Genomic DNA, 23,066 nt, shown 5'->3' with positions numbered 1-23,066 from the left:
GTTATGAGCCACCATGTGGTTGCTGGGATTTGAACTCCGGACCTTTGGAAGAGCAGTCGGGTGCTCTTACCCACTGAGCCATCTCACCAGCCCTTTTATTATTATTATTATTTGTACAGATTCACATGCCTCCATGTATGTGCCTGTGGAGGCCAGAGGTTGAAGTTGGGTGTCTTCCTCTCTCTCTCTCTCTCTCTGACTTATTATATGTTTGCTTGTTTATTTGTCTTTGTTTGAGATGGAATCTTTCACAGAGCCTGGAACTCAGTTAATTCAGCCAGAGTGGTTGGCCAGCAAGGCCCTAGGATCTGCCTTTGTGTCTGCATCCCTGCCTGCATAATCCCAGAAGCACAGATGTGCTGGGGACCCAAACCTCAGGTTCAAGTGCTTGCATGGCAAGCACTTTGTCCACTGAGCCATCCCTCCAACCCCATGACTTACACGCTTAGAAGCCATCTTACTGCATCACATTTTAGGGACCTGAAATCTAAACACCAAGTGTTTAAATGACGTTTATGAGAATTGGGTCTATACGCCACAGGTGAAATTAACACAGAAAAGACAGTTGACTTCCAGGAAGTGGCAGAGTCGGAGCTGAATGATAGCAAGGAGTAGGGCCAGGGAAATGGAGCTCTCAAAGAAAAGCAGATGATGAAACCCAAGAGGCCTACCATCTATGATGTGATGTTAGCAGTTAGCTATAGAGTATGTAGTACCATAGTGATACCAGGTTCATTAAGAGAACAGACTGTGTCTATTTCTGTTTCCCTGACTTAGGGCCAAATGTGGCTCTGTGTAGCTGTGACTTTAGTTTACAAACGTGTACACGAAATACCGTGTCCCATCCAAACCAGTGTGCTTCTGTCCTAAACCCTTATATCTGGCAAGAAGACTTTCCAAAGTGCAAATTTACCAACAGGACTAGTTTCTAGAATTGGGGAATTTTCTTCCTTTTAAGAATGGTCAGCTGGGTGTGGTGGCAAATGCCTTTAATCCCAGCACTTGGGAGGCAGAGGCAGGCAGATTTCTGAGTTCGAGGCCAGCCTGGTCTACAAAGTGAGTTCCAGGACAGCCAGAGCTATACAGAGAAACCCTGTCTCGAAAAACAAAAAACAAACAAACAAAAAATGCCCTGGACAGCAGACACATGGGGCTTCGTCTTGAACAAACCTCTTTAATGAAGATGGGTGGCTGGATGTTCCACCATGTTGAAATTAACCTGGCTCTCACCACTAGGTGGAGAAGAAGCCACCATCATTTTTCCGGGAGTAACCTCCATTGGTGGCCGCAGTGTGAGGAGACACTGTGAAGGAAAGAGAAACGGGGTGAGCTGGGATTTCAGACCCTTTGCCCCAGCCCCCTTTTAATCCTTTAATCAATGCATTTATCGATACCATGAGAAAATTCTTGTAATAGTAGGAAACTGAGATATGACAGACTGATGGAAGTGAACCAAGTTCTTCACTTCCACATTCATGTCCAGTGCCTGCCCGGTCAAAATGCCACCTAGACTTAATCTAAAGAACGGACTCCCCCAGTTTTACTGTCAGCAGGTCCCCTAGTGTTAGTATGATAGGTGACAGCCTGATCACTAATTCCTACCCTCTATCGTCTCTGATCTTTCCGATCAGCCAGTAGTCAGGAGCCTCTGATCCTGCCATCCCCTAGCAACCCCACCGCCGCCGCCATGAGCCCACACTGTCGTCTGATCCCCACCTATGGATCCCTGAATGCTATGGATGGACTCTTTCTTAGGGTTGATCCAGTGCCTGATGGTAGTCCGGGAAGTCATGGGGGCTGAAGGAGCATGGAGACATTCTCCAGGAAACTGGATCTTGGTTCTAGACAATGGTGGAAAGAGAGCAGAAGAGAGAGTCAGTCAGAAAGGAGGGGAAACATGCGTTCATAAGACCTCAGAGCCCCTCTGCTCTTCTAGAATCATCAAAGCACGTGTTTGTTTATCTCCAGGAACTTAACTGGATAGAGACAAACTGTCGAGATGAGGACTTGTCATGTTTTAAAAATGAAATATAGACATGAGGGCTGAGGATGTAGCTCCGTGGTACAGCACTTGCCTAGCATGCATGAGACCCCCAGGCTTGCTCCCCAGTATAGATAAAACAAAGACAAAACCCAAAAAAACTATGCTGCAGATAAAACCAAAACCCTCAAAACAAACAAACAGCTATGGACTTGTTCACAGTACCAGGTGTCCTTTTACCTTATGTCATTGATGCCGCACATCCTCAGGGTGGAGGGGCTCTGTTTTCCATCACTTACCCCTGGATATCCTCAATGGTCTCCTGGTGTAACAGTATCTCAGTTTTGTTCTTGAATGCCCCAGTGTGGTGGTCATACAAGGCTGCTAAGCGGAAGTCCAGATCATCCTTTGGTATCTATAGAGGAATCAGCCCTCCCAGAGTTAACTTCGCTGCTCTGTGCCTTGGCCTCTCGCCAGATTGCATCCAGCTATTGTGTTCAGATTGGACTCAGCTCTCCTCTTCCCCAGAAGTCCACCAGCTCTTAACACTACATTATAACACTGCGTTGTGCGTGATGAGACTCTTGTCAATAGGAAGGGTATCTTTTGGTTAAGGCTGTGTTTCTGTTGACATGGAAAAAACTGTCTTTGATTTGGGTTTAACAAACCCTACCTCATTTACAGTTATATTCAGCCTTGGAAGGTTTTATTTATTTATTTATTTATTTATTTGGTTTGTCTTTGGTTTTTGGGACAGGGTTTCTCTGTGTAGCTCTGGCTGTCCTGGAGTTTGCTCTGTAGACCAGACTGGCTTCTAATTCAGAGATCTACCTGCCTCTGCCTCTCAAGTGCTGGGATTAAAGGCGTGCATCTCCTCAGAGCACCTTTGATTTGATACAGTGTGTGTGAGAAGAAATTTGATAAAAATGTCTTGGAGCAAAAAAAAAAAAAAAGAGCTGGGCATGGTGGTGCACGCTTTTAATCCCAGCAGCCAGGGCTACACAGAGAAACCCTGCCTCGAAGAACCAAAAAAAAAAAAAAAAGAAAGAAAGAAAGAAAGAAAGAAAGAAAGAAAGAAAGAAAGAAAAAAAAAGAAAGAAAGAAAAAAAGAAAAAAAAAAAAAAGACTTGGAGCAAGCCTTGTGACTTAATAGGTTGGTTTTCTATGGGAAGACTTGAACTGGGAATGAATGGAGAGATGCTGAGGCACTTCACACTATGGAAGTCTGAAGAGGATGTGAATGCCAGGTGTGCTGGCATGTGCCTGCAATCTCAGGATTTAGGAGGCTAAGACGGGAGGGATTGAGAGTCCAGGCCAGGCAGGGCTAAATACTAAATTTGAGGTCAGCTTTGGCTACGCAGCAAGACTCTTAAAAAAAAAAAAAAAAAAGAAAGAAAAGAAAAAAAATTTATTAAGGCCTAAGTAGATGCAAAAAGTAGTATTTTGTATTTCAATGCTAAATACCTTAGGATCAAAAAAGAAGGCGTCTCGACTTATGGACGTGACTGTGGGGGTTGAGCTGAGCCGACTCCAGGGATCCTGCTGCTGCGCAAGGTGAGCTGGGTTCTTATACAGCAACTTCTACAAGAGAAACCACACCCAGGACCCAGTTACCGGACGGACACCTTGCTGATGCAGTGTGGGTCACGTTCGTTCATCACTGTGCTTCATCCCGTTTTATGGAAAAGCACAGTAGCAGGGGCAGACTCCCTGCGCTTTCTGAGTGAGAAATCATTGAAATGGGCCTTGGAAACAAGAAACTGGTGGATCAGGATCCTGGAAATAGAGAAGGGGGCTCAGGGAGCAGGGCATAACGATGATACGGTCATGTTTACAAGTTCCAAGTTTGGAGTTCTAATTAACAGAAAACCGTAAGTGTATGGCTTGCTGGAGCGCTGGAAACAAACAAGATAAAGCAAGTTGTCCACATGCAGTAGCAGTTGAGGCGTGCGGAAGAAGAACTCAACTAAAAGGCTCTGTGAGGATAGTATTTTCACTAGGGCAGGAAGAATCCCATGAGAGCGATGGGGAACAAAGAATGTGTGTTGTCTAGGTGAGAAAAAGATTATGCAAGGAAGAATAACCCACAGAGGAAAGGAACATCAGAAAAGAGGTCATTGGATACTCAGTTCTATAAACCCCACAGACATAAGTGAGAAAAAAAATGTGATTTTTCTTGTATATGAAAATGAATATTTTCACCACTGCATGTGTCCTCAGTACCAAGGACACTGACCTAACACAAGTATTTAAAAACTAGGGAGGGCCTGATCAAACCAGTGGCCGAATTCTACCAATAGCCTACTGTCTAGCCTCCTCTCCCTCCATGTAGCAAACTGCTGTATGATTTAACTCAGATAAATCTTAGTTGAACAGTAGGATCAGACAAATATGTCAAACATGTATACATGATGCAAACACAGATTCAGCCACTACCTTTGCTCTGCTGTGTCTCTGAGTGGCTCTGCCACATTCTACAAAAGGTATACAAGGTGCGACATCTTCTCTATTGGCACAAGGAGATTGCCTTTCACTACAGCCAGGTGGTGGTGGTGCATGCCTTTGTGAGCCAGAGCCAGAACCAGAGCCAGGCAGATCTCTGAGTTAGAAGACACCCTGGTCTATATAGCAAGTCCCAGGACAACCAGGGCTACATAGAGAAACCCTGTCTTCAAAATCAAAACCAAGCAACAACAAAAATGAAAGGCTGAATATAAGTATAAATGAGAGGAGGCAGAAGCAGGTGGATCTCTGTGAGTTTGAGGATAGCCTGGTCTACAGACGAGTCCTAGGTCTGCCGGGGCTACACAGAGAAACCCTGTCCAAAACAAACAAAAACAAACAGAAAAATAATTCAATTATCAACACTGACGCCAGTCTGCAGACCCGCTCTCCTTTGATCACGGGGAGAAGTCTCTTTGCTCAGGGGGTTTCTCTAGACCCAGCCCTTCCCAGGCCTTTCCATCTGTACCGTTCCCCACCCCCTCCTCTGGCCCCACACTCTCTACCCTCTGTTTATGGTGGTGTATCTACCACCCCGTCACCTTCTCCACAGAAACCCTTCTTCAAGGGTCAACAATTACTAACTCCCTTTCTTCCCCATTTCTGTCTCCAACCCCTTGTGGCCTTGCCTCTCCTCTAGTGTCCGCTGAAACTGGTTAGTGACCTATGACCTTTGTGGCTTACTAGAAGGATCTTTCCAGCCCTCATCATTTTTGGTTTCTGAGACTTCTGGCACCGTAACTCTGAAACCCCACCAATACTTCATCATCCTGTAGGCCAACTCCATCTGGTTTAACTCTGGTCTCTGGCTGTTGCACCTTCCTTCTCTACTCTGGCTTCTCAAGAGAGTATCTTTTTGTTTGTTTTATTTTTTTTTAAACTATTTTTATTTTATGTGCATTGGTGCATGTATGTCTGTGTGAGGACGTCAGAGCCTGGAGTTACAGACACTTATGAGCTACCAAGTGGGTGCTGGGAATTGAACTCAAGACCTCTGAAAGACCAGTCAATGCTCTTAACCACTAAACCATCTCTCCAGTCCCTCATGTCTTATTCTTTTTTTTTTTTTTTTTTTTTTTGGTTTTTCGAGACAGGGTTTCTCTGTGTAGCCCTGGCTGTCCTGGAACTCACTCTGTAGACCAGGCTGGCNGAGTGCTGGGATTAAAGGCGTGCGCCACCACCGCCCGGCTTATGTCTTATTCTTATATTTACAGGATAGGCAGCTTTTCTACTACAATTTTAAACAGCACATAAGCCATGTAGCTCCCAGAAATACATTTTTTTTTTGTGGTTTTTTGAGACAGGGTTTCTCTGTATAGCCCTGGCTGTTCTGGAACTCACTTTGTAGACCAGGCTGGCCTTGAACTCAGAAATCCGCCTGTCTCTGCCTCCCGAGTGCTGGGATTAAAGGCGTGTGCCACCACGCCCAGCCCAGACATACATTTTCAACCCTACCTTCTCAAGTCTGCATACCACACAATCATTTAAAGATTTCACAGGCACCACACAAGCATCTACATAATTGATGTCAACATCTTTCTGTTCAAACCTGCTTCCTTGAGATGTTCCATTTCAGTGATGGTGTCAATTGAACCCTTGGAAGTCCAGGAGTCTATCTTGTACTTATCCATTTCCTTTAACCCACATGGAGTCAGCCATCAAATCCCGCGGCCTGGTCCTTTGCATCCGTCTTAAACTCTCTTCTCATCGCCCGTCTCTGATGGCGGCTGTTCTTCTCTCAGAGTTCAGCGCCTGCTTCCCCAGTGGCCACTGCACTTGCCTCAAGCTGATGCCCTTCTGTCTCACTCCCAGCCTAGCCAGTCCACTGCTCCGTGTGATTTCCTCCCTTTTCTTTTTCAAGCCAGAAGAGCCTGTATTTATTGGTCACCAATTCTGTGATGGGTGTCTCTGAACAGTGACAAATTAATCTTTTATTATTAGCACACACTAACTATATACAAAACAGGCTCCATGGTGGAAGCACACAGAACTCTGACCATATTTACCTCCCGTTGTCCTCTCTGATTCCTCTTCCAATCAATCCCCTTTCTACGTTCACGGTTCATGTCTCATTCCCACTTGCTTTGTTAGGGGTTAAACTCAGGCTAGGCAAGTCTAACCCCTTAGATGCTGCAGTCTCACATCCTTAAAGATAAGAGTAGATTTTTACATATGCCACATCTGCCTTTCTGAATCTGCCTCATCTGCCTTATTATGTTGCACCCAACTCCTGGAAAATGTAACTGTCCTTTATGACTAAATGATAGTCACCTATATCATAGGTGTCAAGGATATAACTAAAGTACGTGTCTAGCAGCAGAGACTTATTTACAATGAACTTAACGGAGCTGAGCATATGATACTCGTAAGACCAATCCCATAAATGTTAACGGCAACCTTTCTTGATCAAGTTTACCCACATAGGCCACCAGTTTTGGTTTTTGGGACAGCGTCTCTCATATAATTTAGGCTGGTCTCGACCTGGCTATGTAGTCAAGTCTGTAGGCCCTCCATTTTGCTTATACGTATACATTTAATACACATTTACTGAAAGACATGTCACAGCTGTGTGTGATTTCTAACACTCTGGGTCACTCCAGTACTTGAAGTCTCCTGATTCCCAACAGCTCTGTGATGGCTCCTAGCCCACTAACACAATGCTCACTGAGCCACCAAGGTTGTCTCTAGCACCCGCCAGTCCGCATGTCTCTGTTTCACACGACATTTGACGTTTCTGGGGTTAGCAGTTCTCCAGGCTGTTCTGTCTCTCCTTCGAATGTATCTTCACCTAGTGCCTCTTTTCCCCTCAGTAGCTGATTTTTCTTTCCTTCTTCCTAACTTCACACGCGCGCACACACATACATACATACACACACACACACATATACCCTTTTCACGTGTCTCAGGTAACTCACTTTGAGGAACCCCTCCTTCATGCTCCTAGTCTCAGACACTCTGCCTATAACTCCACCACAGTGCATGGGCCTCTGAGGGAAGTACATTTTGGGTTTTGTTATGTCTGTGGGTTTGGTTGGTTGTTTGTAAACAGATTCTTATAGCTCAGGCAGGCTGAGAGTTCCGGGTCCTCCCCTTTACCCACCAAATACTAGGATCAGCTGTGCTACCCACGAAGTGACTGATGCAGTGGCTGGTCTACCTTACTAAGCTAACCGGACAGTAACTATAGCTAAATGGAGGCTATGTGTTTTCCAGAGTGCCTGGCATATAAGCCGCAAATATTGAAGAAAAGGAAGTTCTTTGGTGTTGTTATCAAGCTCAAATTACCACTTAATTCACTTTATTGTGCATCTCTTCAAATATCCCAAATACTCAGACTAGGAAAAAGATGGTGTATATTTCTACTGAACATAATTAAACACACACATATACAAATGTGTTCTTGCATCAACTAGAGGCCAGAGGTACCATGAACACTTGCTTGACTTGGTGTCTTTCAGAGATTCTCTTCCATTCTACCTCTCATCTGTCTTTGGAGTACACATGCCAAGACAAGACATAAGGGTAGCTTGGTGGAACCCAGACTATTATTATATTTCCCCATCATTTATATTCCCCATCACTGCTTTGACAGACCTTGTTCTTCTACATTAGAGTTCAGTTCCCTCTGCTCAAAACCACTTCCAAAACGTTATCAGACACAAATAGCGGGCCTTGGAGAAAGGCAGAAAACAGATTTCTTTGGTACTTAGTGATCTCACCAGAGTTAGGTTACCAAGAATCTCCTGGAGGCCCCACTGGAAATTTGCTGAGGAAACCTCAATGTACCTTAGAAGCCCGCAGATTACCCAAATGTTTGTCTTCGTCGCGTAAGGCAGGGTTCGAGAAAGATTCCTGAGGCTGAAGCATGCTTAAAGGCCCAGAGACGCACGCTTACTCTCTGGAAACTAGTGCAGCCTCAGCACGACCCGGTTCGCAGAGGATCCCGGGTCCCAATTGTTTGGAACGCCCAGTTTTTAGTTGCTAGGCAGCTATCCCTTCAGTTATGACAGATGTATTTCTTTCGAGAGATGCGCCACCTGGCGGTTCAACTAAGAAGGCTCCTTGGGAGGAGGCTGCTGTGAATGCAGAGGGAAGGCGACCTGGATACGCACTGTGGAGCCTCAGTTGGAAAACGCTGGCTTCCCACGGCACGGAATTTCTGCGAAAGCTGACGAAAGAAACACTAAAAGATGACCCAAATGTTTCCTTCTCGCTTTCACCTAAGAGAAAGCTTCTGCTTCCCCATTTTCAAATCAACAAGAGTAAGAGAATGTCAAAAAAAAAAAAAAAAAAATCAAAGATCTCACGTGTCCTACTTGGAAAATTGTCGATTAGGTCACTTTCCTTGCTGTTTAACTATGCAGACGTCAGGGTTGCTCACTGAGACGGCTGTAAAAACGTGGATGGATTTGGTGGGGTGGAAGGATGGAACTAGTTTTTGCAGTTAGTGCTGGGGCCACTCTAGGAGACGATCCCTGGAAGATAATGAAGACGCCTGTCCTCCCCTAATCGTTTTACATGCCATGTTTACAAAATAAGAGATGCTTAGAAATAGCCCCCTGCCAGGAAGAGTAATAGGTGCGAAATGAGCTGCTGCAGATGTTTTGGAGAGTTTTTCTATTGCGTGCTTTACGTAAGCCTGTTCGGTTAGTTGCAAACCCTGGCGCAAGCACTCCCACGCCCACGCGCCAGCGGTGGCGGCTGCCATGGAGACCCGCAGGTGAGCCGCACAGGCGCGCGTGGTCCCTGCCCCACCCGCGCTGAGCGAAGAGGATGCGGTTGTCAAGACGACATGGATAGGAGGAGGAGAGGACCGAGGGAGGAGGAAGGATGGGCTGCCTTGGCGTAGCCGCAGGGAGGTGACTGAAGCGAGTCCAGCCCCTTGCATCCTCCCCCTGTGTACCTCCCTCCTCTTTTTTTTTTTTTTTTTTCCTCCTTCTGCCAGCATAAGCAGCCACCGCAGCACCTGAGCTGCTACTGCTGCTGGCTCAGGACAGCGCTATGGCTGAGCCTGGTCACAACCCCCATCCTTCTGCCAGAGGAAAAACTGAAAGGCGCACATCCCGGCTTCTGTGGCTGTTGCTTTGGGCTGGGACCACCTTCCAGGTGACCCTGGGAACCGGACCCGAGCTTCACGCCTGCAAAGAGGTACTGTGCACTCCACCCCCTTGACCTGATCTCACTTTGGCAGAGAGAGAGAGAGAGAGAGAGAGAGAGAGAGAGAGAGAGAGAGAGAGAGAAAGAGAGAGAGAGAGAGACCTTGGAGATCCAATCACAGTTTCAGGGGCCATAGAATTCAATTTTTTTCTAGGGATGAGTAGGAGCTGGAGTGAGGGAAGCAGGCTGGCGTTGTCATGGGGGAGGCCAGCCCATCGGAGGACTCCTAAAATAGATCACCCTCACAAGCTCTCAGCGGCCCTGGCTCTGGGAGTAAGGTCCGAAAGAGTGACAGTTCTCAGAAAGAAAGAGAAAGAAGACAGAAGCTGCTTTCCAGATGGGTGAAATTACCTAGAAAGTGATTGGAAACACCGAGGGACCAAACAGAAAGCGAGGAAAGGAGGGAACTGGGATAAAAGTAGTAGACTGGGGTCAGGAGCGCTCGGGTCTGAGGGTCTGATCCTACCTAGTAAGTGCCCTGTGCTAACAGCCAGTTGCTCGCAGCTGCTGACTGAGGCCCTCCTGGAACGCTTTGCCTGTCCCTTTGCACACTTTGTTTAGTGTTTAGCACATGTCCCACCTTCTCTAGATTTTGAATTCTATAACATATTTCCCCCACTCTCTCCTTTGAACTTCTGTTAACATATGCCACAAGTCCTTTTCAAGGTGTCTTTAAAATGTTAACAACATAATTCACGGAAGAGGTAGTGAACGTCTTCTAACAATAACAACAAAAATGATTTTGAACATTGGTTTTGGGGGGCATATGACAAGACATCAGGAATAGCAAAGTTAAATAGATTCGGTGTTAGTGAAATAACGATATTTGGTTTGTGCTCTAAGTGACTTAAAAACATATGGTAGAGATGACATTGAAATATTTACAAGAACTACACTGTGGAAGGCAGAATAAAATTTATCTATGCAGAATGTGAGAGATTTGAAAACATGTCAAAAGTCTAGCGCCGTAGGACGGATGCTAAATATCAAACCTAGCTAAGGTTTTGAGGGGTTAAAATCATCCTTTTAAGTCACCAGTGTTAATTAACAATGCCAGTGCAGTCCCATAAATACAAGTATAATTATGGAGGGGCCTAACCACTAGCCTATCTATGACATAGCAAATCACAAAAGAAGCAAGTGGGATTCGTTAATATTTGAGTGGCCCATGGGTAGCGGGCTTGGTGGTGCATGCATTTAATCCCAGCACTTGGGAGGCAGAGGCAGGTGGGTCTCTGTGAGTTTGAGGCCAGCCTAATCTACAAATCAGGTTTTAGGACATAGCATGTCCCACAAAGGGATAAAAAAAAAAAAAAAAATGGCTCTGGCTCAGTGGTGAAGGGAACTTGCTGCTGCCTTTGTAGAGAATCTGATTTCAGTTCTCAGAACTCATATGACGGCTCACAGCCATCTGTAATTCCAGTTTCAGGGGATTTGACACTCTCTCTTGGTCTCTGAGGGCACTGCGGGCATGCAGTACACATTCATGCACGCAGGCAAGCATTCATAAACATAAAATAAAAAAAATTAAAAATGAAGTGACCCCCATGGCTGGGACCTGCTATAAGGACTATTTGAACCCCTCAGCACCTCAACTACGTTTGACCCTTGGCTTTTCTCCTACAGTGCTAGACTTTTGTTTTCAAACCTCTCACGTCGGGTTTGATTCCCCAGTACTGAGTAAACCAGATGTGGTGGCCCATGTCTGTAATCTTAACACTTGGGAGGTAGGGGCAGCAGGACCAGAAATCCAAGGTCATTCGCAGCTACATAGTGAGAGACAGGTTCCACAGAGTCATTCTCTGACCTTCATGTGCACACTGTGGATGTGTGTGCCCATATTCATATACATATTATGAACATACTCACAGGAAAAAAAAAAACCCGCAATCGCTGGAAAATGGCCCCAGTCAGCGGGCCCTTTAGAACTTTTGCTAGTCCCAATTATACCCTGGCCATGACCATGGCCATCTACATTTTTACAAGCCACTTCATGATAGATTTTAAAGATGACCAAGAATGGGGTGGTCTTCCCAGTGACCTTGGTTCACTGGCCTTGGTAACCTGTGGCCTAATTGCCTTGCCTAAGAGTTAAACACTGCCATTTCCTTTGTAGAAGATAAGAATTCTATCATACAGCTGCCGCTTGTCATTAGATATTTGTTGACTGTGACATATGAGACATTGAAGGCCTTGGACACTTACACCATCATGGTTAAGAGGGAGGGAAGAATATTAACCTAAGAATTCTATGTTCTGTGCATATTCTGTCTTTAGACTTATTTAAATCACCAATATTTGCTTACGAGTAAGTGAGCCAAAGGCAGTGGAAAGGTGTTCAACACTCCACAGTTTAGGGAGCTGTGGAATGGGCATTCTGCTAACGACAACCCCGGGGATGACTGTCCTGAAGATGGAAAGATAAAAATGGACCTCAAATACAAAACAGAATTACTTCACCCTACTTCTTGGCTCAGCCTCTTTAGCTAGACCCACACCCCTTGCCATGTTGAAATAGCTTTGGAGGCATGCTCATTGGCCAGGGGCATCAGCAAGCTCTGTTTACACTCTCCTTGAGCAAACAGCCTCTGAACACCCTTGACTCCAAAATAATAAGGAAGAGAATGAGTCCATTATTACAAAGTTCTTCATTAAGCAATACAAGCTGATCCAAAGAGTTTGGGGGTTTCCAATTCTTAAAAGGTAAAAGTCTAGTCCAAGGGAGACTGTCTCTTCTCAGTTCTTGATTTTCCTATGGATTTCTCAGGAGCCTATGCAGGGGATTAATGCCAGGGCCTCTTATCAAACCAAGGCTGCTCCTAGTGATAGAACTGCTGTCACAGACTACTTATAAAAGCTGAGACCTCCAACCGGATTGAAGCAGGAAGAAGGGAGACTTGGCTGGAGGTTTTATTGAGGTGGCTGAGCACAGGGAGAGGAAACTGCTGGAGGTGTGCCAGGGCTTGGCACGCCTGTCTCAGGTTTACAATAATCAGGGTCACCAGTGGAACTAAACATCCTGGATGCTGTTTGTTCACATGAGTCACTCCTTTATCGCTGTGCTGGACCCGGCTAAGTGCCGACTGAGACCCAAACATTTTTTTTTTTTTAACATAGTGCAACAAATCTAAATCAAAGGAGAGGAACAGAAAACTGCCTGTGGTATGGTCTGCCTTGTCCTGAGGCTGCTGCGCTAATAGCCCCCAGAGGGACTTCCCAGTCCACACTGAAAGGCCCAGGGGGGCCTAGGAATCTGGCAGACATGGATTGGAATACGATTTGTTGAGTGAGTGATGACTTTGCCATTTAGTAAGGAATCAAGATCATTAACTTCTGACAGCCTCAGATTCCTGTCCTATAAAATGGAGGGAGTCCTGTCTATCTCGAAGAGCTGCTATGAGGATTGAATTAAGCAGACGGCACGGTCAAGTTCTTAGTACATCTTCTCAGTGTATGATAAGTGCTTAAGAAACACTGGCAGCAAAACAAATCATACACACAAATAATAACATATAAACTTTGCCCTAAGGTTAATGTGTATGTGGCCGGCAGAGCTGGAGTGGTGAGGCAGGTGAGGAGAGAGAGAGAAAGAGAGAAACAAAGTAACCAGAATCAGGGCTACTGGGACGCTTCCGAGTAATAATCACTGAGCTCTCTGGGCAGACATGGAGGAAGGGAGGCAGGGTGCTTTCTAGATAGAGGGAGGAGCTGGAGGAAGGGTCAACAGATGGAAAACACAGAGTTGGGGAACTGCAAGAAGACCAGTTGGCTGAGACTTGAAGTGGGGTGAGGATAGTAGGAAACAAAGTCAGAATGTTAGAAGTCAAGCAGAGATCCATGAAGGATTTCTGGTCAGGATCACAGCCTGCTCAGGGGGGTTTCACATGGACATGGTTGAGGGTCAGGGCTATATCTCGGTTGCTAGAGTATTTGCCTAGCATTCAAGAAGCCCTTTGTTTGAGCCCCAACATTATATAAGCCAGACATAGTGAGTCATACACTACTCTAATTAATTTTAAAAATTGTATTTGTGCGTGTCAGTGTGTGGGTATGTGCATGTGAATGTAAGTTCCCATAGACGCTAGGGGTGTCAGATGCCCCTGGAGCTGGAGTTTAGGGCATTACTGTGAGCTGAGTTGGGGTCCTCTACCAGAGCGGTACAGTGCTCTTAGCCAATGAGCTCTCTCTCCAGTGCCATTACCCCCTAACACTCTGGAGGTGGAGGGAGAGGAATTCAAGGTAACCTTGGGCTACACAGAAAATTCAAGACAACCTGGGCTACAGGAGACCTTGCTTAGAAAATAAAAGGGTTAGAAGCCACCGAGGCTGGACGTTTAAAACATCAACAGCAACTGACGAAGAGGAGGCTATTCGCTGTCAGAAGGGACTAAGGACACTGGGATCTGGACATTTAAGAAACAATTTTGTGTATTTGTCTGACTAAAACCATACCAGAATAGAGATTACCAGACTTAAGACATTTAAAAATCGGTACATATCATGGGCACATAAATTGAAATACACTGGCATGAACGAGAGAAGAGGGGGCTGGTGAGATGGCTCAGCAGGTAAGAGCACCGGCTGCTCTTCCGAAGGTCCTGAGTTCAAATCCCAGCAGCTACATGGTGGCTTAATGAGATCTGACGCCCTCTTCTGATGTGTCTGAAGACAGCTACAGTGTACTTATGAATAATAACAAATAAATCTTTTTAAAAAAAGAACGAGAGAAGATTTAAAAAGAAAAACAAAACCAGCACCTAGAATTCCATCACTCGAAGTTCCATACCTGTGTGTATACCCGAGATGGAGGCATACACATCCCAGAGGCCCAGAGTGTGAGGAGGAGATCAAACTAGCTCAACCTTCTAGCACTTCCACTCGGTAGCTAGGTTATTTGATCTCCTCAGCCACTTCTCTTTGATATGGGGGTGTTGGGAGCCAGAGAAACAGTTTGGTATAAGACACTTGTCTGGCTTGTGTGACATCATGAGCCTGGTCTCTAGCACTGAAAGAAAAAGAGACGATACTAATAACACTCCTTTCACTACAGCAATTTAAGTGAGTTAATCATGGTGGAGCTTAGGGCAAATCTTGGCATAGTAAGTATCCAATAACTCTTAGTGGTTACAGCTGTGTTTTAGAGAAAGTCAAACTGACCCTGGCTTACGATAATAAAAAAAATTGTTAAGTGCTGAGGTTGGGGCAATGGCTCAGCAGTTGAGAGCATTGTCTGGCCTTCCAGAGGACTAGGGTTCAATCCCCACAGTGTGGCTCACAACCATCTGTAAGTTCGGCTGATGGAAGTCCAGTGCCATCTTCCAGCCTTCACAGGCACCAGGAACACACTTGGCTCACAGACATTCATGCAGGCAAAATACCCATACATATAAGAATCAATCAAAAAGGAGTCACTAAGGGGAACCTAACGGTGATGGAGGTGGGTTGAGCTGAAAGCTGAGTGTGATGTCACTCACCTGCAGTCCTGGAAAGCAGAAGCAGGGTGGGTGTCTTAGTCAGGGTTTCTATTCCAGGACAAAACCTCATGACCAAGAAGTCAGGACTGGAACTCAAGCAGGTCAGGAGGCAGGAGCTGATGCAGAGGCCATGAAGGGATGTTCATTACTGGCTTACCTCCCCTGGGTTGCTCAGCCTGCTTTTATAGAACCAAGACTACCAGCCCAGAGATGGTCCCACCCACAAGGTGACCTCCCCACTGGATCACTAATTGAGAAAATGCCTTACAGCTGGATCTTGTGGAGCATTACCCCAACTGAAGCTCCTTACTCTGTGATAACTCCAGCTGTGTCAAGTTGACACAAAATTAGCCAGTACAGTGGGGGATGGAGGGAATTAGGGGTCGGGGGTTATGAGGGGTGTGTGGATGATTACAGAAGGTTTGAGATTCTTGCCTCAAAACAAAAACAAAAACAAAAAACAACAAACATGCAGCTAATGTGGGTAACCCCAGCACGTGGGACAGAAGAGCTGCCTCAAGTTACACAGGAGCCTGGGCCACACTGGGAGTTTTAGGGGACCTTGGCTACATACAGAGTTAAACCCTATCTGAAAGCAGAGCAAACACATTTAATAACTAAGGAGAGGGAACAGATGTGGAAGGCATTCTGGGAAAAGGTGGTGGAACTTGGTAAAGAGGCAGGGGCTGTGGCCCTCTGCTCTGTGGCCCCAGCTGTGGGAGGCAATGCCTAGGTATGTCTAGGACTCCAAGGAACTAGATCATTAATTTTGTTTCATCTTAATTAAGTGAAAGTTTAAATAGATACTCAACTACTGAAAACCTTCTCAACTCAGTTTGAGATGACTTGGATAAATGAATGTATTTTCTTAGCTAGAGTTTTTATTCAATCAATATGGGGACCAAATGCTTTGGATGAATATTTGGTGCCGAAATGAGCCGTATCTTAATACCTATCAATTTTGAAGACTGAATATAAGAAGAACACCACAATAGTTTATAATAACTATAAGTTGATATGGCCTAGATATATAGTATCTAAATGTAACCTACTATTAAAATTAATTTCACCCTTTTCATTCTTTACATTTTTTGAAAAAATTGAAAAGTCTGTAGGAGGCTCACATTTCTCTGGGACATTGTTGGCCTGCAGATAGCAGATTCCGCCCAGTTCTATTTCAGCCACATAACCTTGGCACCTCTCACCTTTACCTTCTTGTCTGGAAGATGGGAGTAACTGGGTTCCTGCCTTTTCACAGTTGATTGGAGGACGGAGGAAGATGGGTCTCAAAAGCGTTTGGTGAAAGGCATTGCACGCACGCCCCAGCAAACCTGCTTGTTGGTGGTTATGAGCTACTCTTTTTTTTTTTTTTTTTAAGATTTATTTATTTATTATATGTAAGTACATTGTAGCTATCTTCAGACACTCCAGAAGAGGGCGTCAGATCTTGTTAGGGATGGTTATGAGCCACCATGTGGTTGCTGGGATTTGAACTCCGGACCTTCGGAAGAGCAGTCAGGTGCTCTTACCCACTGAGCCATCTCACCAGCCCGGTTATGAGCTACTCTTAACTGTCTTCACAGGATCATCCGATGGTCCCGTGTGATATCACATGAGTAATGAACTGGAGCTGCTTGCCTGGTCAGTCTCTAATGGCAAATTCTCACAGTAACTGTCCCTTCTGGCCTTCTAATGTCCCCCGTCTCTGAAGACATTCCTTTCCCTTCTTGTCCCAATCTTTTATTTACTTATTTTTGGATCGTGTTGCTGTGGGGCCCAGGCTCATTTTAGAACTCATGGTCCTCACATGAGCTTCCTGGTGCTGAGGCTGAGGCACGCACATATCACCACACCCACCACACCCAACCCAGACGGTTCTCACCCACTTCCAAATGTATTTACTTCTTTTATTCCAAAGCTAAAAAGAATGCTACAGATGCTACAGGCAAGTGGTGGTGCACACCATTTAATCCCAGCACGTGGGAGGCAGAGGCAGGTGGATCTCTATGAGTTCCAGGTCAGCCTGGTCCACAGAGCAAGTTCCAGAACAGAGTGCTATACAAAGAGAAAAACTTGTCCAAAAAAAAACCCCCAAACAAACAAACAAACAAAAAAAAAACAAACCAAACCATAAACTCTACATATATACTGATAAACATTTAGTCATGGAGCTGGGAAGATGGCTCAGAGATCAAGAGCATGGCTGTTCTTCCAAAGGATCAGTGTTCAGTTCCCAGCACCAGCGTGGCAGTTCACAAGCTCCTGTAACTCCAGGCCTAGAGGATCTGGCGCCCTCTTCTGGCCTCCACGGACACCACATGCATGTAGTGTACACACAGCATGTACATACTGGCAAAATACCAGTAATACACATAAAAATTAGTAATAGAAATTTAAAGGCTGGGCAGTGGTGGCCCACACCCTTAATCACCGTACTTGGGAAGCAGAGGCAGGTGGATCTCTGAGTCCCAGGCCAGCCTGGTCTACAGAGTGAGTTCCAGGATAGCCAGGGCTATACAGAGAAACCCTGTCTCAGAAAAAAAGGGGGAGGAGGAAGAGGAGGAGAAAGGGGAGGAGGAAAAGGGGGAGGGAGGGAAATTTAAAAATTCATAAATAAGTGGTTGGAATAAAATTCAAAAACAAATAATCAGAACTTTAAAATAGAGGCAGGCACGGTGGCTCAAGTTTGTAGTCCTAGCACTGGGTGGGCTGAGGCAAGAAGCTTGTCTTTCTAGAAGTTCGAGGCCAGCCTGGCTACCCAGTCAGACCTTATGAATGAATGAAAGAAAGAAAGAAAGAAAGAAAGAAAGAAAGAAAGAAAGAAAGAAAGAAAGAAAGACAGAAAGGAAGGAAGAGAGAAAGAGAAAGAAAGAGAAAGAGAAAGGAAGGAAGGAAGGAAGGAAGAAAAAAGAAGGAAGGAAATAGAAAGAAAAGAGAGTGAAGAAAAGAAAAAGATAGGATTAGGGATGTATGTCAACGGTAGATCACTGACCTAGAATAAATTTGGTTCCCAGAAAAAAAAAAAAAAAAAAAAAGGAGAGAGAGAGAGACTTCTCTTGCTTTTCTGTCTCCTTCTAGCTGCCGAAGTATGTAACTGCTTGTCTATTTAGCTGTTCCTACGGATAATCTTGTCTAAACTCTTGAACATCTCGTCTGACATCAGCATCTCTAGACTTCTCTCCTTTATTGAACACATCCCACAATGGTTTCTACCCCCAGTGTTTTCAGGAAAACTGCACTTGTTCAACCCCTCAGTAACCTCTCTGTTCCCAGCAGGCTTCATCTACCAGCATTTGACAGAGCTCTGGTCACTCTTGCGGCCCATCTATGCTTTCTGGACAGCAGCCCTGCTGGAGATTTTGCTTTGTTTCTGCCTCCCTAGTGGCTCCTTCACTTGTCGGCTTGATTTTTAGCCTCTTTGTCTCCTTGAGTTGTGAATCTGTTCCCAAAAGTCAGTCATTGACCGTCCTATCCCTTCATCGCTCTCCTCAGCCTTTTCAAGTTTTATTCCCTAAGCAACTTCAGATAGCAACATGGAGTGGTGAAAGGCCACATATGTTTTGATAGGTCTTGAATTCATACTTCTAGTCTGGACCTTGCCCCTGAATGCTCTACCTGTATCTCCAGCTGCATCGGATAGTCATTTGATTGGCAGTTCAGGCTCATAATGTCCTCAGCATCCCTTTGGTGCTGATCTTCTCTTTCAACTCCTTGTTCCACAAAGGAACTTTCTCCTCTCAGCCCCTAACAGCCCCTTCCCTCCCAACACCCAGGCTGCAAATCCTGACTCCCCTCTTTCGAAATCCTTCCTCTGTCAGAATTCATCAGAAAAATTTCACCAGCTCTACTTTCAAAATATACTGAGTGTGATGGCTTCTTGTCCTTGTCCAAGACGTCGCCTCCAGGCCTCCCACCGAGCTGCTTTGCTTCCACAACAACATCTTGTTTCACCTGATTTCTGTCCTCTTGTGCTCCAGTTTCCTCATCAAGAGCTGCAAAGATGGCTGGCAGTTAAGACACTAGCTGCTCTTCCAGAGGACTGGGGTTCAACCCCTGGCACCCACATGGTAGCTAACAATCATCTATAGCTCCAGTTCTAGGGGCTCTGACATCCTCTTGTGGCCTCTGTGGTATATAGACAGAAGTTCAAAACACCCATATGCATAACATAAAGATAAATCTTTTCTTTAAAATGTTTTTCTGGTTAGAACGGGAACCAATGTTTTTAGTGGTCTGCAAGGCCCTGTGCACAGTTGGCCCCTTTCCTTCCTCCCCTCCAGCTGCCGCAGCCTCCTGGTCACTTCTCAGGAGGGGTAACTTCCTGCCCTTTGCCTGTGTGATTTGTTTCTGAGTCCCCTTCAGATTTCCACATAGCCAACCCACAGGGACAAACCCCCTGGAGACTTCGCTTCCAGTCCCAGCCCAGCTCTCACTGCTGCCCTGAATGTGGGTCTTCTGCTTTCATCGCTTTCCTTTCTAAAAATATCTCTGCTTCACATGTCTATGTCTTGCTAAACAAATCTTACTTCGTTCTATTTCCACTTTCATAAAAATGCATGATTTGTTTTCCAAATATATTATCATATATTAGGAAATTATTACAATTTCTTTTTATTATTAAACTATTAAATTTATTTTATTAAATATTATTAAATTATTACAATTATTACCCATTTACATTTATTTCCACTATTATCACTATTTATTATACTCCATATAGTTATAATATTTATTAATTATATAGTATATGATTGCCATATTTTTATTTGTATGTTTTTAAAAAGGATTTATTTATTTATTTATTTATTTATTTAATGTATATGAGTACACTGTCATGATGTCTTCAGATATGCCAGAAGAGGGCATCAGATTCCATTACAGATGGTTGTGAGCCACCATGTNGTTGCTGGGAATTGAACTCAGGACCCCTGGAAGAGCAGTTGGTGCTCTTAACCACTGAGCCATCTCTTCAGTCCCTATTTGTATGTTTTTATATCTTCATTTTCATTGTTATAAAATATCCCTTTGTATAAATAGTTCACAATTCTAAAAATTTATTTTCCTGTTGAAAAATATTTGACTCTCTAGTGTTTTGCTATTTCAAATAATGCTTCTTTGGGCAGTCCAGCATCTGTCTCCTGCTAAGAAGGTGCATATTTCTCAAAGCTGTAAGCCTATGCTCGGTCCTGGAATATGCAGATTCACCTTTGGGAGGTGCCACACTGTTTTCTCAAGGGAAGGAACTGATCATGATTTCTTTTTTAATTATTTTAGAGAGTAAGTGATTAAGATTCATATATTGATTTCTAATTCCTTTTTTAAAGATTTATTTATTATTATATGTAAGTACACTGTAGCTGTCTTCAGACACACCAGAAGAGGGAGTCAGATCTCATTACGGATGGTTGTGAGCCACCATGTGGTTGCTGGGATTTGAACTCAGGACCTTCAGAAGAGCAGTCAGTGCTCTTAATCACTGAACCATCTCTCTAGCCCCCTGATTCCTAATTCCTAAAACAAGAATATAATCCCCACACTTAGGAGGAAGAGGCAGGGGAACCACTACCAGCTTGAGATCAATTTGGGCTACAATATTGAGTTCATGGCCAGACTAAGCTATAGAGCAATATTCTGTCCCAACAAAGATGGGGATACAGCTCAGTTGGTAGAGCACACACAAGACCCTGGGTTCAATTCCTAGCACTGAAGGGGAAATATGGGACTTCTTAATACTGTCTTTGACACTGGAGGGACTCCCGAAGAAAGGACGTTAACAAGAACGCTATAGCCCTAAGGAATAGGGATAATGTTTGCAAGTATGGATCGATAATGAAGGGTATCATTGCTATTTGGAGACAACCAACAATAACCCCCAGTCCCACCCCCATACTGTGAATTTTGAATGTAGGACTTCAGGCGTGTTGTATCTGGTGTATCTCTGGCTAGACCCTTACATTTTCAACTCAAATGTAGCTTTAGATAACTCTTCAATTGAAAACAAGGAGGAGGAGGAGGAGGAGGAGGAGGAGGAAGATCTATGTCAGCTTTTGCCATGCCATAAACCTCCCTTAAGATTTAGTGGTTTAAGGCTGGTGAGATGGCTCAGTGGGTAAGAGCACCTGACTGCTCTCCTGAAGGTATAGAGTTCAAATCCCAGCAACCACATGGTGGCTCATAACCATCCGTAACAAGATCTGACGCCCTCTTCTGGAGTTTCTGAAGACAGGTACAGTGTACTTACATATAATAAATAAATAAATCTTAAAAAAGTTTCATTTAAAAAAAAAAAAAAGACTTAGTGGTTTAAAGGAGTAACTGTTGTTTGGCTCAGAACTGTGTGGTTTCTCCAGGTTGATTGTTGAGGTCTACTAGGCAGGATGACTAATCGCTGCTCGGCTTCCCATAAGGAACAGTGATTGCGAGCTTACTAATCTAGGATGCCTTGACCAGGTGCCTAGCAGTTGGCAGGCTGTTAGTGGGACACCTCTGTTCCTTTCCTTGTTTCTTATTTTCCAGCAGGCGAGCTCAGACCTACTTACACTATGGTCTCAGAGTTCCAGGTAGTGAGAAAGCATCCATGTGGCATATCATATACCCAAGCATCCACACATAAGCAAAATAAATGTAAAAATAATGATCTGTTGTTGTTTAAAGACCAAAAGCAACTTAGGAGAAAAGGATGTCTTTTAACAAACAGAAGGAACAAGCAGAAGGAACTCACAGGAGCAGAAGCCGTGAAGGGATCCTCTTCATTTTCTACGGCTCATTCAGCTTGCTTTCTTATATAACCCAAGCTCAGCTGCTTAGGGACTGCACCATCCACAGTAGGCTGAACATTCCCACATCAATCATTCATCAAGAAAATGCACCACAGACACGCCCGCAAGCCAGTCCTATGGATGCATTTTCTCAGTTGAGGTTCCCAGGTGACTATAGCGTATGGCAAGTTGACAAAAACTAGCCAGCACAGTGGACCAGGTTGGCTTTGAACCTCCAATCCTCCTTCCAATTTCAGCCATAAAGCTAAAATATCGAAACGAACATGTGTGTACATGTTTAAGATGTTTGCTCGATCGCCATTCGGGTAACTTTGCCCCGCCCTTCCTTTCCTCTTCTGTTCTCTCCCCATCCTTCCCTTCCTTATTGAATGGCCCAGGTCCACTAGACAGCCAGGTTCGCTAGATAGATAAGCCTAGAACTGCTTATTTTATGCCATAACTTCCAAGTGCTGGGGTTACAGGAGTATACCACTACACCCAGTGTGACATTTCTTCAACATTTGAGACAGAGTTTCTCTGTGTAGCCCTGGCTGTCCTAGAACTCACTCTGTAGACCAGGTTGGCCTTTAATTTATAAAGATCTGCCTGCTTCTGTCTGAGTGCTGGGACTAAAGGCGTGTACCACCATCAGCCGACTCATTTCTCCAGTCCTTAAATTATGTTCCTAGAAATGGGAATCCCCTAGTCAAAGGATGAATTATATAGTTTATATTGCTCAGTTTTTCTCAATTTCTCTTTTGGAGAAATCGTATCAATTTTATTTCCCATTAATTTTGTATAGTCTTATCTTTTATCAAGTTGAAGTTTATGAATGAAAAATGTGAGGTTTTAATCAAAGCTGGGGGTGTGGGGTTTTGTCACTTTTTTCACTATAAAATGACCCCCACCCACAGGTGTGTTTGGTGCCCACGAGGATCAGAATGCTTGCGAGCCATTTTGTGGGTACTGGGACTGATCCCAGGTCCCCTGCAAGAACAAGAAGTGCTCGTAAACGCTGAGCCATCTCCTGTTTTATTTTTCTTTAATTTTTTTTTTACTGTGTGTGTGCATGCCTGTTTGTGTGTCTCTGTGGTGGGCATGCATATGTCACAGAGCACTGAGGAGGTCAGAAGATGGCTTGTGGAAGTCAATTCTTTTCTTCCACCATGTGAGTCCCAGGGAATTGAACTCAGG

At 44.6% G+C, this 23,066-nt stretch overlaps 2 protein-coding genes across 4 annotated transcripts in view; one reads left to right on the top strand and one right to left on the bottom strand.

Annotated features, from left to right (window-relative positions):
* Positions 1-1,158: 1,158 nt before the first annotated feature.
* Positions 1,159-8,423, bottom strand: C4H1orf194 (chromosome 4 C1orf194 homolog). Its single transcript, XM_021197048.1, has 5 exons — positions 8,270-8,423; positions 3,446-3,562; positions 2,281-2,396; positions 1,717-1,841; positions 1,159-1,303 (listed from the first exon to the last, which is right to left on the bottom strand). Exons 1-5 carry the CDS (start codon positions 8,348-8,350, stop codon positions 1,233-1,235), a joined length of 510 nt encoding a protein of 169 aa, XP_021052707.1. The 5' UTR covers positions 8,351-8,423; the 3' UTR covers positions 1,159-1,232.
* Positions 8,424-9,333: 910 nt separating this feature from the next.
* Positions 9,334-23,066, top strand: part of Kiaa1324 (KIAA1324 ortholog) — a 78,443-nt gene continuing 64,710 nt past the window's right edge. Inside the window, exon 1 of one of the 3 annotated variants that reach the window (XM_021195750.2) lies at positions 9,334-9,631. In XM_021195750.2, coding sequence (XP_021051409.1) covers positions 9,485-9,631 — 147 coding nt within the window. In that variant the 5' untranslated portion in view covers positions 9,334-9,484. The remainder of the gene's footprint in view (positions 9,632-23,066) is intronic. The other 2 variants (XM_021195752.2, XM_029537930.1) reach the window with 2 other exon arrangements.

Source organism: Mus pahari, chromosome 4, assembly GCF_900095145.1.
Source record: "Mus pahari chromosome 4, PAHARI_EIJ_v1.1, whole genome shotgun sequence".
In the NCBI taxonomy this organism is placed as follows: domain Eukaryota; kingdom Metazoa; phylum Chordata; class Mammalia; order Rodentia; family Muridae; genus Mus; species Mus pahari.
The sequence above is the reverse complement of the archived record's forward strand: the minus strand, read 5'-3'. Positions and strand labels throughout refer to the sequence as shown.

Bases quoted from the DNA above. Each gene is read 5' to 3' on its own strand.
- C4H1orf194 (XM_021197048.1), bottom strand. From the start codon at position 8,350: ATGCTTCAGCCTCAGGAATCTTTCTCGAACCCTGCCTTACGCGACGAA. The intron at 3,563-8,269 runs GTACATTGAGGT...TTTCTCTTGTAG, and splicing joins GTAATCTGCGGGCTTCTAAG to AAGTTGCTGTATAAGAACCC. The intron at 1,304-1,716 runs GTGGGGATCAGA...TTTCCTTCACAG, and splicing joins TAGCATTCAGGGATCCATAG to TGTCTCCTCACACTGCGGCC.